Source organism: Nerophis ophidion, linkage group LG02 (genome assembly GCF_033978795.1).
Source record: "Nerophis ophidion isolate RoL-2023_Sa linkage group LG02, RoL_Noph_v1.0, whole genome shotgun sequence".
NCBI lineage: Eukaryota > Metazoa > Chordata > Actinopteri > Syngnathiformes > Syngnathidae > Nerophis > Nerophis ophidion.
This window is the reverse complement of record NC_084612.1, coordinates 69,588,428-69,604,230: the sequence shown is the minus strand read 5'-3', so window position 1 is coordinate 69,604,230 and position 15,803 is coordinate 69,588,428. Positions and strand designations below refer to the sequence as shown.

Sequence of the window (15,803 nt, the reverse complement as noted above, 5' to 3'; positions counted from 1 at the left end):
CTATTGTAAATATTGCACATTCTGAGAGAGTTGTGTGAGCTGAGAGGTTTCTGAGCAAAATTGTCTTTAATGATTGTCTAACTGTTCGTAGTGTAACCAGTCCTGCGTTGTACCGCATTGTGTTAATTTTAATATGTCTTTGGTCCCCCTTAAAAACGAGATGCTGCATCTCGAAGGGTTTTCCATTGATACATTCAAATTAACATACATCATTGCAATAGCAAGCAATCAATTTCTACACGTTCTTTATTCTTTTTGCTTTGGTTAGAAAACAGTGAAATTTTAGACATAGAAAGTGAGCATTAGATGATACACTAGTGGTGGTGGTAAGCTACATCAAGCTGCCAATTGACGCCAAAGGCTCCTCCGACCACCACCAAACATCCATTCACAGGTATACACCTGTGTGGGCTGCACTAGACCCATGGGGGGTAAAGTGTCTAACCCAATGACAAAACTGCAGTAACTAGGATGGAGAAAGGTGGGGTCAAACCGCCAACCTTCTGGTTTCTGCCTCAATGTATGCTAAGCAGATGCCGTGTACTTATGGTCAATGATATTTGAGTTGCTGTTGTAATCACTTTTACATTGTCAGCAGGATTATGCACAAACCCAACAATTAATTTTTAATGAAACTCTAAATTTAAAGTGCGGTAAAAATGAATACTAATAACTTATTACAATGTGGGTGCAAATACAATTAAACAGACTGGCCCGAATATAAGACAAAGCCCTCTTTTTTTCTGGTACCTGTTTTTGGAAAAACAAAGAACTAGAATCCTGCTGTCAACATCAGCAACAGAACAGTTGGTGGATTGCACACAAAATAAGGATATCATGATTCTTAGCAGCTCGACAATTGTTTGATGTCTCTGGTTAGTTGATCACAGTTTGTGAACGGCTTCCTGCCGCCATGGTGCGGGTTGCATGGACCATTGAGGAAGGACATCGCTAAGCAGGTTTGACTCGCTTTATTTTTCAATAACAGCTTTGTCTTTTCTTCGGATCGCTTTTCAGCTGCTCCGCTCCTTCTCGCCTTCAGTCTGCCGCGTCTTCGTCGTCGTGTTCGGCTCGCTCTCGATCGTTCTCGCTCTTCAGGTCTTTCTTCCGGTTCTCCTACTTCTGCCCCGATTGCTCCTCCTTCTCCCCTTATACACAGCAGGAGGAGATGCACAGATTGAGATCCGGTGTGTGTTTTACGCACCTGGCTCTGATTGCTGCAGCGTCTCTCTTGGCACACCCCTCCTCTCCATTCCGCTGCATACTGCCATCCTGAGTAGGACCACGGTTTGCCCCACCCCGCTGTCGGCCCGTCCACACGATTGTCTTAAAATTAGCCTCATATCTCCTCTGTTGTTTGCCAACTTACTCCATCGTTTAAGGCATTTTTTTCTTGTGGGTATCAGTTATATGGCTGTACCTCTCCAGGGTGTGACAGGAAGAAAAGCTGTTACTTGGTCTGGGAAAGGATGCTGGTTTGGATGTACTGTAGTGATGTGTGATATAACAATATATATCATACTTAAGTTCGACCAAAAAATCTCTATTGTACGGGGCGGTATAGCTCGGTTGGTAGAGTGGCCGTGCCAGCAACTTGAGGGTTGCAGGTTCAATTCCCGCTTCCGCCATCCTAGTCACTGCCGGTGTGTCCTTGGGCAAGACACTTTACCCACCTGCCCCTGTGCCACCCACACTGGTTTAAATGTAACTTAGATATTGGGTTTCACTATGTAAAAGCGCTTTGAGTCACTAGAGAAAAGCGCTATATAAAATATAATTCACATTCACATATAATTCTCTATCGTTTATGTCAACAATGTAGAAGTCTGCTACTAGCATAGACAAAGAGCACAAAGGAAGCTCGATCTATAAAACCCAAAGAGGAATTTGTGCCAAAAAAGAGGGAAGAGGAACTCCTTTGTTTGCAGCTGGTTTGGATGAAAAAAAAGTCACATCAACCGACGATAATTTGCAAAACATGCCGCAGAGGAGCCAACTTTTCCGTCACTTTAAGACACTGCATAAAGAACAGAACACATACCGTCTTAAAATTTGACAAAGTACTATGGTTATCCCAAAACCAGGAAGTGATGGAAAGATAATTACAAACCAAACAAGCCTGGCAGAGTTGTTCTCCACAATGGCAAGCAGTCCTGCAGACACAAAGAAATTACATATGTACAGATGCCATCGCTGAATTTGTGTGTAGACATGTTGCAACACTTTTATCAGTCCAGTTTTCAGAGTGTTGTGCTTCCTGAACTCGTATATGTATAATCAATTACATTTATTATTATTTTACGTCCTTTATTACATAATTTTTTTCTATCCTAACATATTTAGTTTTTTTTAGTTACTTTGAAAATGGGCCTCCTGCTTAACTTTATTTTTACACGTATTACCTTATTACCAAATATATTTTTTAATGCATTTCCCTTGATTTGTTTTCTTCATCTTGACATTTACTTTGACAATGGTACTCCAATGACCAAGGAGACCACTGTGAAGTACCTAGGAGTCTGGCTTGACTGTGAACTTAACTTTAAATTACAAATTGACTATATCATTAAGAGAACATACTAATGCCACTATACAGATCATCAAACTGTTTTACATTTGAAGTCAGAAGGAAAATAATCTCTTAATTTATTTGACCAAATATTGACTACTGTTTATTTTAATACCTATGATACTATTTTTCAAATGACCAAGTCGAGATCATCTACCGCATCTTCACACACATATATATATATATATATATATATATATATATATATATATATATATATATATATATATATATACACACACACACACACACACACAGTGGGGCAAAAAAGTATTTAGTCAGCCACCCATTGTGCAAGTTCTCCCACTTAAAATGATGAGAGAGGTCTGTAATTTTCATCATAGGTACAATTCAACTGTGATAGACGGAATGAAAAAATCCAGGAAAACACATTGTAGGAATTTTAAAGAATTTATTTGTAAATTATGGTGGAAAATAAGTATTTAGTCAACCATTCAAAGCTCTCACTGATGGAAGGAGGTTTTGGCTCAAAATCTCACGATACATGGCCCCATTCATTCTTTCCTTAACACAGATCAATCGTCCTGTCCCCTTGGCAGAAAAACAGCCCCAAAGCATGATGTTTCCACCCCCATGCTTCACAGTAGGTATGGTGTTGTTGGGATCCAACTCAGTATTCGTCTTCCTCCAAACACGACGGGTTGAGTTTATACCAAAAAGTGCTATTTTGGTTTCATCTCACCACGTGACATTCTCCCAATCCTCTGCTGTATCATCCATGTATCCATTTTTTTCCACATTCTGTCTCTCACAGTTGAAGTGAACCTATGATGAAAATTACAGACCTCTGTCATCATTTTAGGTGGCTGACTAAATACTTTTTTGCCCCACTGTGTGTGTGTATGTATATATATATATATATATGCACACACACACACATATATATGTACATATATATTTATACACATTCATATATATATATATATGTGTGTGTGTGTGTGTGTGTGTGTGTGTGTGTAGGAGTTGTATATGTACATTGTGTAGGAGAAAAAAATCCTCCTTTCTGTCCAATACCACATGAAAAAGGTTGTTTTTTGGCATCATATTTGTCCATTTTAGATGTTATACCCTTTACAAGATATACATTGACTGCAAACCGGGTAGCTTGCGAGCTTCTGTGTGCTAGCTTTATGAGACTCTTATTTTGTTAGTGCGGGCAGGATGGAGCAGCACGTTTAATGTGACGGCAGGGACTCTGCGGTCGGTCCTTAGGCTTGTGGCAAGTGCCGCACAAGAGTCGGTTGATATAAAAAGTGTTTCTCGCGTTACTGTCGGTCGTTTTTTTTCTTCACACTGAGCTCGCAGCAGCCAGCGTCATCTCACAAGAGCCTCGGGTGTCGCAAGTGTCAATCAAGTGACGGTCGCTAATTTTTAGGACTATTTTTTTAATACCTGGCTGGAGATTAACTGACACACCGTCCACGATCGACTTAATGGGCACTCCTGGTGTAACTTATCCTAGTATACATTTCTTCTTGTGTGTATTGTGTGTGATTCAGTGCGGCGACCCCTTTCAAGATTCAGATGTTGTCGTGCTCAACGGCACTAAGGAAGAAGTAGAGAAGCTGAGGGAGAAGATGGAGCAGAGACGAGTCAAAGCCAAAGTTAAGGTGAGTTTGGTTCATAATAGGGTGCAAGTGCATTAGTTAAGCAACATATGACATTTTACTTACTCCATTGCAGTATTCCAATCAGTGTATTCCGTTTTCCCCTTTTTAGAAGTCAAAGAAGAGCAAAGCCGCTGAAAGCGTGTCCACCGCATCAGAACCAAAAGGTTTGTGTGAACAATGCAGTCAGATTTGTGACTCATTTATTGGTTTACTACAATACAAGGACAGGCTCGCCTGGGGAAGTTAAGGGACTGCGCTCACATCAGCTGCAGATTTACATAAACAAAACAAAGACTTTACATGCCCGTTTGTGTTTTTAAGCTCCGAATGGACTTTGGAATGTTGTATTGAAATGCCCCTTTGCAAATTACAAGTGAAATATTCTACCGAACAACCCCGTGACCCACCGTCGTTACCAAGTCTTCCTGTATCTGTAGTAAAGAGGACAAACTACTTCCTGCACATTTAACGCCTCTTTTCAGCTCATGACAGTCTTTTTAACCGTTTTTTTTTTTTTCAACATTACAACCTGAGTATATTTATACTGAACCCTATAATGCAAATAAGTTATTAATAGTGAAAAACTATTGATAACTTATTACTGTATTTTTCGGATTATAAGTCAGTTTTTTTTCCATAGTTTCGTACTCTGGAGCGACTTATGTGTGAAATTATTAACACATTACCGTAAAATATCAAATAACATTATTTATCTCATTCACGTAAGAGACAAGGCGTATGTCAACAATCGTCACACACACAATGCAGAAGTGCATTGTGAAAAAAAAGATGCTGCCTGCTACTACTTCCGTACCAATGAAAATTGATAATTTCAATATTGGCGGTAACTTATAAAAACTGAGAAGGGCTGAAAAAAAAATGGCACCGAAAAGGAAATCATATACTGCAGGTTACAAGCTGGAAATAACTAAATATGCAGCAGAAAACTGCAATCGAGCAGTAAAAAGAAAGTTTGGAGTATCAAATGAATTTCCCCCAAAAATGCGACTTTACCCAAATGCGACTTATATGTTTTTTTCCTACTTTGTTATGCATTTTCGGCCGGTGCTACTTATACTCCAGAGCGATTTATAATCCGAAAAATAAGGTAATAGTTTTTAATGGTTTTAGCAATAAATGAATGACAATATGACGTATCGTGAAAACGTACATAAGTATGAATAGGAAGAACTAAGACCAAAAAACAAACAATACTGTGATGCACAAGGTAAATCCCTCATTTCGCTCAGATACATATAATATATCGGCTATATTATCTGTGTGGGGCTGACCGTCGACAAGATGAATATTCTACATGCTGGGGCATTGTCCCTTGATTATGAATGACCTATTACTAGAATTTATTTCTGGTTAATGTTTAAACTCCAGTTTCCATGCCTGTGTAGTCATGGATTGTCAATATAATTGGGGACCACTGACCCTTTATAGTATACAACTTTATCTAAGGAACCCCTTATATTTGTCATGCAGATTTCAAATAAATATATAATTGCCATTTGTACTAGATGGCATACAATACTGTAAGCTTTTCCTATTCACACAGTCACGCTGGAAGCCAGTTGCTCGGGTTTGACAGGAGTTTTAATCATCCGCTTCATACAACAGGAAATGTCTCAACTTTTCAGTCGCTCAGGTCTCTCACAAACAGGTATGTCTTGCCTTTACAGCCTACCAGGTCTAAACTTCTCTCTTGCACCCGGCCGCTCACTGTTAAGGATGTGAGCGGGAGAGAAAGTCCACCACGGCCATCTGGGTCCCCGGCCTGTGGATCACTCTGAAATGGTAGGGTTGTAAAGCGAGATACCAACGGGTGATCCGCGCGTTGGCATCTTTCATGCAGTGGAGCCACTGTAGAGGCCTGTGGTCCGAGCAGAGGCTGAACAGGCATCCCAGCAGGTAGTACCAGAGGGCACCGACCGCCCACCGGATAGCAAGGCACTCCCTATCCACCGTGCTGTACCAGCTTTCTCGTTCCGACAGCTTTCTGCTGATGTATAGGATAGGGTGGTCGATACCCTCCTTCTGCTGGGATAAAACAGCTCCCAGTCCTCTGCCCGACACGTCCGCCCGCAAACAAAATGGGAGGGAAAAATCAGGCATGTGCAGTACCGGCTCCACTCAAAGTGCTTTCCTCACCTTCTCGAATGCCTGCTGGCACTGCTCCGTCCATTGGACCAGATCTGGAGCACCTTTTCGGGTGAGGTCAGTTATTGGGCTGGTCAGGTTCGCAAACCGGGGGACGAACCTGCGATAGTAACCCACCAGCCCCAAAAACTGCCTCACCTCTTTTTTCGTCTTCGGGGTCGGGCAGGCCGCAACTGCCGCGGTTTTGTCTATCTGAGGCAGCACCTGACCTTCCCCCAAGTGGTACCCCAGATACTGTACCTCCCTCCGGCCAACCGCGCACTTCGCCGGGTTGGCGGTGGGCCCGCCCGCCTCAGGGACTCGAGTACCGCCCCCACCCTCTACATATGCTCCGCCCAGTTGTTCCCTTGGATGATAACATCATCCAGATAGGCAGCATATGCCGCGTGAGGTCGCAGTACCCGGTCCATGAGTCTCTAAAAAGTGGCGGCCGCACCGAACAAGCCAAACGGAAGGGTCACGAATTGGTATAAACCTTCCGGAGTGGAGAATGCTGTCTGGAGACAAGGGAATCTGCCAGTAACCTCCGGCCCCAGTTCCTCGTTCTCCACTATCGCTGTTACCATCGAGACAGGCTCTGCTTCCCTCCACCCTTTTAATAGGTTGAAGTGGGAGATTTGGGTTGCCCCGCCCCGGTCAGACCGCGGCACCTCATAATCCACGTCACCCACTCGTCGTGTGACCACGAAAGGTCCTTACCACTTGACGAGTAATTTAGAGCTGGGTGTTGGGAGTAGTACAAGTTTTTTCTCTCCCGGTGGAAATTGTCTGAGTGGTGTCCCCTTGTTATACAGGCGTTGCAGACGTTCTTGGGCTTGGAGCAAATTCTCCCGTGATAAGTGTCCCAATGTGTGGAGTTTTACTCTCAAGTGCATGACGTACTGAATTTAGTTTTTACTGGGACTTGGACTTTCGTCCCAGCTTTCCTTAACTAGGTCCAGTACCCCTCTGGGCTTCTTGCCGAACAACAGTTCAAACGGGGAAAACCCTGTGGAGGCCCGAGGAACCTCCTGCACTGCAAACGGTTGAGGTGGGCGGGGGTTGGTGCTAGCGGGGTGTATAATGTAGCCTGGAAGAGTCAGGGTTGCATGGGATTATGGTATTTGTTATGTTGTGTTTATGTTGTGTTACAATGCGGATGTTTTCCCGAAATGTGTTTGTCATTCTTGTTTGGTGTTGGTTCACAGGTGGCGCATATTTGTAAGAGTGTTAAAGTTGTTTATATCACAACCCTCAGTGCAACCTGCATGGCTTTTGAACAAGTATGCCTTGCAATCACATGAGGATTGTAGTAAATGTTTCACACAGTACGTGCAGCCGGCAAGCACATAGAGTTGTTAACAGCGGGCCCAACTACATGTATTTGAAGATGTTATGGGTATTGCCATCACGGCCCGCCCTCAATGTTGCTTTCCGAGTGAAAATCGCAGTATGCAAACCTCAGACAATTTAAGGGAAAGGCACTGAGATCAGAAATCTCCCGGTAAATTCGGGAATGTCGGCAAGTTTACAGCTGAGCCACACCAGAGTGATCAAAGAGCCGCATGTGGCTCCGGGGCCGCGGGTTGCCGACCCTTGCATTAGAGGAATAACACTCTGAAGTAACAGCTTAAACTGTCTGCAGGTAAAAGTTATCTCCTACTCAAAACTATTTGTCTGCACAAAATAATATTTTCACAAATATTTAAAGAAGACATAGACTACATTTTTACTACAGGCCCAAAGTGGCCCAAATGTGATTTTTCCGAAATCAGATTTTTTCCACCTGACTGCTGGGAGTACAAGTAAAATGTGGTCTTTGCCAGACTCCAGTATAAACGCGGACAGGCTCCAATGTGGTCCAAATGTGACCTCGATGTCAATTGCATACACAGTTTTATAAAGTAAAAACCAAGGAAGTTGACTGGATTCAGTAAATTAACAAGGCAGTCGCTCCTACCACAAAATAAAATACAAGTTGCCACACCTTAACAATTAGTGTTTTTTTACGTGAAATTAAAGTAATATACAGTATGAATGGATATACAATTGCGATCAAAAAGTTTGCATACACATGTAAAGAACATAATGTCATGGCTGTCTTGATTTTCCAATACTATTGTGGGCAAACAGCTCAATTTGTTTTTTTTTCATCTGACCATAGAACAGGGGTCGGCAACCTGCGGCTCCGGCCACTCTGATGCGGCTCAGCTGCATAATCGCCGACCCCCCCGATCGTTTCGAGGGGTTTCCGGATTTTGGGGCCTCTCCCGGACATCACCCGGGGTTAACATACTCCAATTGTCACTCGGACTACAATATTGAGGGCATGCAGTGATGGCTTTACTTTTAACGTCCTCTACAACATATCATCGCCCGCCTTTACGCCATGCTATCTGCGTGTCGGCCGGATGCATGCATCTCGCTGCTTCTATTGTCACACGTACGAGATTGCAAGGCGTATAGTCAACAGCCACACAGGTTACACTGACGGTTGTGATATAAACAACTTTAACACTCTTACTAATATGCGCCACACTGTGAACCCACACCAAACAAGAATGACAAACACATTTCGTGAGAACATCCTCACAGTAACAAAACATAAACGCAACGTAGCAATTACCCAGAATCACAAGCATCCATGACACCTCCTGGCTATATTATACACCCCCTCACCCCCAACCCCGCCCACCTCAACCGACGCACGGGGGGGGAGGGTGGGGGGTTTAGTGCTAGTGGAGTGTAAAATATAGCCTGGGTTTGTCATGGATGCTTGGGATTCTGGGTAATTATGTTGCGTTTATGTTGTGTTACTGGGAGGATGTTCTCCCGAAATGTGATTGTCATTCTTGTTTGGTGTGGGTTCACAGTGTGGCGCATATTAGTAAGAGTGTTAAAGTTGTTTATATCACAGCCGTCAGTGTAACCTGTATGGCTGGTGACTATATGCCTTGCCGCCGTGTACGTGTATTAGCGAAAACCACGTACAAAATGTTACTGAGCCGGCAAGCTGTTTGTACATGTTGTAGAAGGCGTCAGAAGCAATGGCTTCATAGTGCGCCCTTATTATTTTTATCTGGGTGACCATCAGCAGATACCAGCGCGAATGGTTGCGGCTCCCATTATCTTCTTTATTTCGTGAAACGGATCAAATTGGCTCTTTGAGTGGTAAAGGTTGCCGACCCCTGCCATAGAACTTTCCTCCAGAAGGGCTTATCTTTGTTCATGTGATGTCAGATGAAACTAAAATTGAGCTATTTGGCCACAATACCCAGCAATATGTTTGGAGGAGAAAAGGTAAGGCCTTTTTTAATCCCAGGAACACCATCCCCACCGTCAAGCATGGTGGTGGTGGTATTATGCTCTGGGCCTGTTTGCCACCAATAGAACTGGTGCTTTAAATGGGACAATTAAAAAACAGGATTGTCTCCAAGTTCTTCCAGACAACCTAAAATCGTCAGCCCGGAGTTTGGGTCGTAGGCGCAGTTGGGTTTTCCAACAGGACAATGACCCCAAACACACGTCCAAAGTGGTAAAGGAATGGCTAAATCAGGCTAGAATTTAGGTTTTAGAATGGCCTTCCCAGAGTCCTGACTTAAACATGTGGACAATGCTGAAGAAACAAGTTCATGTCAGAAAACCAACACATTTAGCTGAACTGCACACATTTTGTCAAGAGGAGTGGTCAAAAATTCAACCAGAAGCTTGCAGGAAGCTTGTGGATGGCTACATAGCTCGGCATAGCTCGGTTGGTAGAGTGGCCCTACCAGCAACTTGAGGGTTGCAGGTTCGATTCCCGCTTCCGCCATCCTAGTCACTGCCGTTGTGTCCTTGGGCAAGGCACTTTACCCACCTGCTCCCAGTGCCACCCACACTGGTTTAAATGTAAATTAGATATTGGGTTTCACTATGTAAAGTGCTTTGAGTCACTAGAGAAAAGTGCTATATAAATATAATTCGCTAATTCACTACCAAAAGCGCCTTATTGCAGCGAAACTTGCCAAGGGACATGTCACCAAATAGTAACATTGCTGTATGTATACTTTTGACCCAGCACATTTTCACTAGACCCATAATAAATTCATAAAAGAACCAAACTTCATGAATGTTTTTTGTGACCAACAAGTATGTGCTCCAATCACTCTGTCACATACAAATAAGAGTTGTAGAAATTATTGGAAAGTCAAGACAGCCATGACATTATGTTCTTTACTAGTGTATGTAAACTTTTGATCACGACTGTATGCACGGTGTAATATATTTGGGAGTTTTCTAATTTTATTATGGCTTAAAATGGAGGAGGCACGGACGTCGGTGTGGATTTACGTTAGCGTTATTTTTTTAACTCACTGACGTAAACAACTTGTATCAATGTACTTAGAAAATACGCCTTCAACAAACACTATTTCTTCGGATTCAAAGTACATAATACATATGCGCACAGATGCCCAAAGATGACGTAAAAGACGCAATCGTATTGAAGATGCATTTTTGTTTACACTGCAGTCATATTTGAAGAGATCAGATTCCAATCCGATTGGGACTACCTCCTGATGTGTCCCAAATCTGATGCGAAATGAGCAGATTTAAAGCACTTTGAGTGTTTAGCCTGGCAAAAAATATCCGATATGTGTCACTTGAGGGCAAAAAAAATCAGACGAGGAGTGCAGTGTAAACGAGACAATGAAGAACGCAAGCCATCTCATGTAGTTTCAGCAACACTGCCCCTGCTGGATTCAGCCAAGTGGTGCACTCCCATTTCCCCTCATTTCAATTCCCTTCCACAAGTGAACTTAACTTTAAATGACATATGTGTGAATGTGAGTGTGAATGTTGTCTGTCTATCTGTGTTGGCCCTGCGATGAAGTGGCGACTTGTCCAGGGTGTACCCCGCCTTCCGCCCGAGTCTAGCTGAGATAGGCTCCAGCGACCCCGAAGGAAATAAGCGGTAGAAAATGGATGGATGGATGGATGGACAATTGATTTTTAAGCCCATGCCTCATATCAACGGGAATATTTTGAGGTTATTTTTGGGGGGGGGTTCCAACTAATTTGATTTTACAAGAAGTACTATTTAATGTCTTATGATTGCTTTAATTAATACTCCACCAAAAATAGTGTATAACTACTATTTTATGTTTTCATTTAAATGTATTTCAGTTGGTCTTTTCACTCTTGTTTTTGTCCTATTTATTGTGCATGGTATTTGCTGTGTGTTGTGTTAATGACAGAATTGTTTTTTTCTGTTGTCAGTCTTGAAAAACATAATTGACAGTATGGTTTGCTGTAATTGACATTGCTTATGATTTCTGTTCTGCAGATGACACACAAGTGATGGTAGCACAAAACGGCGAGGGACAGAGCGACAAGGAAAGCAGCCAATCGGTTACTGGTACATGCCATTTTAATTACATTTTATTTACATCTAGTGTTTCCGGTAGGTCATTGCATTGCATTGTTTCATTTCAATGGCCGTCGAACAGCTCCCTTACTAACGTCCAAGGGACTTTACAAACGTCATCGCCATCTCTGTTTACATTCTTCTTTCTGGAGAGCTGGTGCTGCAGTCCACTCAGTCAAAGCGGCTCTCCTCACTTAAGACCCCGCTGCTTTCATCATAATCACTGGTCACTTTGTCCACACTTTCTTGTCTAAAACTCTTGCCCTGTTCCAGCAGTCTGTCAAATGTCCTACATAAGAAATTAAAATTTGAGACCTGCTCTATGCAAATTAAAAAAAAAATGCTCTTCTCCCATTAGGCAGATCAGACCACAAGTTAGTCAAACTCACACCTGAATACAAATCTGTTGTTAAACAACAGCAAGTTACAGTGAGGACATTGATAAAGTTTTGCATTCGAGGCCACTGACTGGGATATAGATATATATATATATATATATTAGGGATGCACCGATTAATCGGTAACCGAATATACTCGGCCGAATATGGCAAAAAAAGCCACATTCGGCCTTCGGTGGAGTGAGTTAAAAACAAGGCCGAATAGTGGCGTGTGACGCAATTTTTTGACGCGGTGACGCAATCAACCAACGTACAGTGACGTTGGGATATGTTGTGTACCTGTATAAGTGTATGAGGTTACAAGCACACACTTATTGAGATTTAGTGGGGCCTCTGTTTACATTATTAGCCTGTTGTGTAGGCTACCTGTATAAGTGTATGAGGTTACAAGCACACACTTAATTGAGATTTACTTGAGCCTTGTGTTTACATTATTAGCATATCTACTGTGGCTAAGCAGACTTTTGCCAAAAGGACAATAATTCATTTGTTTTGGGTTTATCCACTTTAATGCACTTAATTTTTTTTGGAATGCATGTTTTGTTTGAAGGCCTAATATAAATGAAAAACTTTGTGCTTTTTTTGAAAAGCAAAGGCTACTGGAACATTAAAAAATGTCAATATTCAATAAAAAATTACTTTATTTGAAAAACATGTCTAAATATTTATTCTAGGCTATTTATGCAATATAAAAAACATTGTGAAAAATTGCATTCATTATTCGGTATTCGGCCTTCGGCCAAGCGTTTAATTTTATTCCCCTTCGGCTTCAAATTTTCATTTCGGTGCATCCCTAATATATATATAATATATATATATATATATATATATATATATATATATATATATATATATATATACATATATATATATATAATGATGTAATTCAAGTTGCAATTGTCCATTTAATGCATCTTTATTTGATATGACTATAAACAAAATACGGAATAAATGTCCAATTTGCTAAAACAACAAAATTGTGTGGGGGTTGAATAATTTTGATGACAACTGTATATGTATGTATATATATATATATATATATATATATATATATATATATATATATATGTATATATATATATATATATATATATATATATATATATATATATATATATATGTATATATATATATATATATATACACATACATACACGTTGAGAAACCATGTAATTTGCAAGTTCTCCCACTTAGAAATCATGGAGGGGTCTGAAATGTTCACTGTAGGTGCAAATTGTGTGTTTTGTACCCAATGTATTACCTTTCTTTGTTAATTTTTAATTAATCAGACCATTTAGTGGGAAAGGCTATCTGAATGGTACCTACATACAGTATATGTTGCTTCTAATCTATGCACTGGTTTAATTCATGCTCATGTTCTATGACTAACAATACTGATACACTCCAACAGATGGCAGCAGATTGTCAAAAGTCTGATTAGCCAAGCACTCAACGCCTAGTTTGGGGACTCCTTGATGTAGAGGAAATAATAAAGTGGATCTTCTTGTCCTTTCATCTTTGTCAGATGTGGCGGGACCCTCGGGCTCCTCCAAAGGCAGCAAGTCATCTTTGTTGCCGTTGTCCGCCTCCAAAAGGTCCATCCAAGAAATGGAGGAGAAGTCTGAGGCTTTCAAATCCCTCTTCACCACCCACAGCTCTGCCAAGCGCACCAAAGATCAGATCTCCAACTGGGTCACCCACACGCCTTACCACTTCTAATTCACTCACACACACACACACACACACACACACACACACACAAAACGTTCCCTTGCTACCCTTTTGTGTGTGTCCCTGTAGCTCCATGTTTAGTTGATGTGGTGAACCGTTTAATGACTCCCCGGGCTGCTCACGCTCTTATTTTGCATCATCTCCCCACGGATTCAACGGCCGTGCGCTCTCAGGTGATCTTTTTTTCCGTCATTTTTTTTTCCTTCTCCTAGATACCTGGGCAATCCTTTTTCACACAGGTCAGACCTGTCCTATTCCAACCCCCACTTGTTGGACTTGTAAAATGCATAGTCGTTTGTACTAGACATACAATCATTTATTTTGCATAAGTGGCATGAGCAAATCTCCGAATAAATCCGCATGTGACATCATTTTCCTTCAGTTTTGCGTCTTATCTGAAATCACAAATCGTCGTTGCAGTTTGTCGGCCCCGGTATGAGATTGTCACACATTTAAATTGCAAGGCAAAGCAATGACAACATGGTGGAAAAAGCAGCCGCAGGATCAACTCCCCTGTGGCCCCCTTCTATGGAGAATGCACAAACAAGCCACTGAACACCTCTCACCTTGACTAAACTTCATGTAGAACTTCACTGCCTCCTCCTGACTGTTGCCTCTCATTGCTGATTAACTTGCATTAAAAAAAAAAGCATTTCAACTGTCAAGTAAAAGTACGCTACACCACAGTAGAAAAAGAAAAAAGTTTTTATTTGTAAAATAAAAGCCTCTAATTTTGACTCACATATGAACTTGAGGGCTTCACGGTGGCAGAGGGGTTAGTGCGTCTGCCTCACAATATGAAGGTCCTGCAGTCCTGGGTTCAAATCCAGGCTCGGGATCTTTCTGTGTGGAGTTTGCATGTTCTCCCCGTGAATGCGTGGGTTCCCTCCGGGTACTCCGGCTTCCTCCCACTTCCAAAGACATGCACCTGGGGATAAGTTGATTGGCAACACTAAATTGTCCCTAGTGTGTAAATGTGAGTGTGAATGTTGTCTGTCTATCTGTGTTGGCCCTGCGATGAGGTGGCGACTTGTCCAGGGTGTAGCCCGCCTTCCGTCCGACTGTAGCTGGGATAGGTGACAGCGCCCCCCGTGATCCCAAAAGGGAATAAGCGGTAGGAAATGGATGGATGGATATGAACTTGAAGTGCCATCCCATTCCTAACCCATAGGGTTCAATATGATGTGGGTCCACTTTTTGCAGCTAATACAGCTTCAACACTTCTGGGAAGGCTGTCCACAAGGTTGCGGAGTGTTTTTATAGGAATTTTCCACCATTCTTCCAAAAGCGCATTGGTGAGGTCGCACCAAGAAGGCCTGGCTCTCAAGTCCTCAATCTAATTCATCCCGAAGGTGTTCTATTGGGTTCAGGTCAGGACTCTGTGCAGGCCAGTCAAGTTCATCCACACTAGACTCTGCCATCCATGTCTTTATGAACCTTGCTTTGTACACTGGTGCACAGTCATGTTGGAAGCGGAAGGGGCCCGCTTTAAACTGTTCCCACAAGGTTTGTCCAAAATGTTTGTTATCCTGGAGCATTCAAAGTTACTTTCACTGGAACTAAGGGACCAAGCCCGACTCCTGAAAAACAACCCCACACCATGATTCCTCCTCCACCAAATGTGCAGTCTGAAATGTACCGTTCTCCTGGCAACCTCCAAATCCAAACTCGTCCATCAGGTTGCCAGCTGGAAAAGCGTGATTCATCACTCCAGTGCTCTAGAGTCCATACTTTACACCACTGCATACCACGCGTTGCATTGGACTCTGTGACGCACGGCTTAGATGGAGCTGCTCGGCCATGGAAACCCATTCCACGAAGCTCTCTGCGTGCTGTACGTGGGCTAATTGGAAGGCCACATTAAGTTTGGAGCTCTGTAGCAACTGACAGTGCAGAAAGTATTTGCAGCATCCCCTCTGTCAGTT

General features: G+C 42.2%; 1 protein-coding gene across 2 annotated transcripts in view; it reads left to right on the top strand.

Moving 5' to 3' along the window:
• rtf2 (replication termination factor 2) overlaps positions 1 to 14,249 on the top strand; it is a 35,057-nt gene extending 20,808 nt beyond the window's left edge. Inside the window, exons 6-10 of one of the 2 annotated variants that reach the window (XM_061889562.1) lie at positions 4,090 to 4,200; positions 4,310 to 4,364; positions 5,765 to 5,869; positions 11,669 to 11,740; positions 13,673 to 14,249. In XM_061889562.1, coding sequence (XP_061745546.1) covers positions 4,090 to 4,200; positions 4,310 to 4,364; positions 5,765 to 5,869; positions 11,669 to 11,740; positions 13,673 to 13,866 — 537 coding nt within the window. In that variant the 3' untranslated portion in view covers positions 13,867 to 14,249. The remainder of the gene's footprint in view (positions 1 to 4,089; positions 4,201 to 4,309; positions 4,365 to 5,764; positions 5,870 to 11,668; positions 11,741 to 13,672) is intronic. The other variant, XM_061889569.1, reaches the window with a different exon arrangement.
• Positions 14,250 to 15,803: the final 1,554 nt, after the last annotated feature.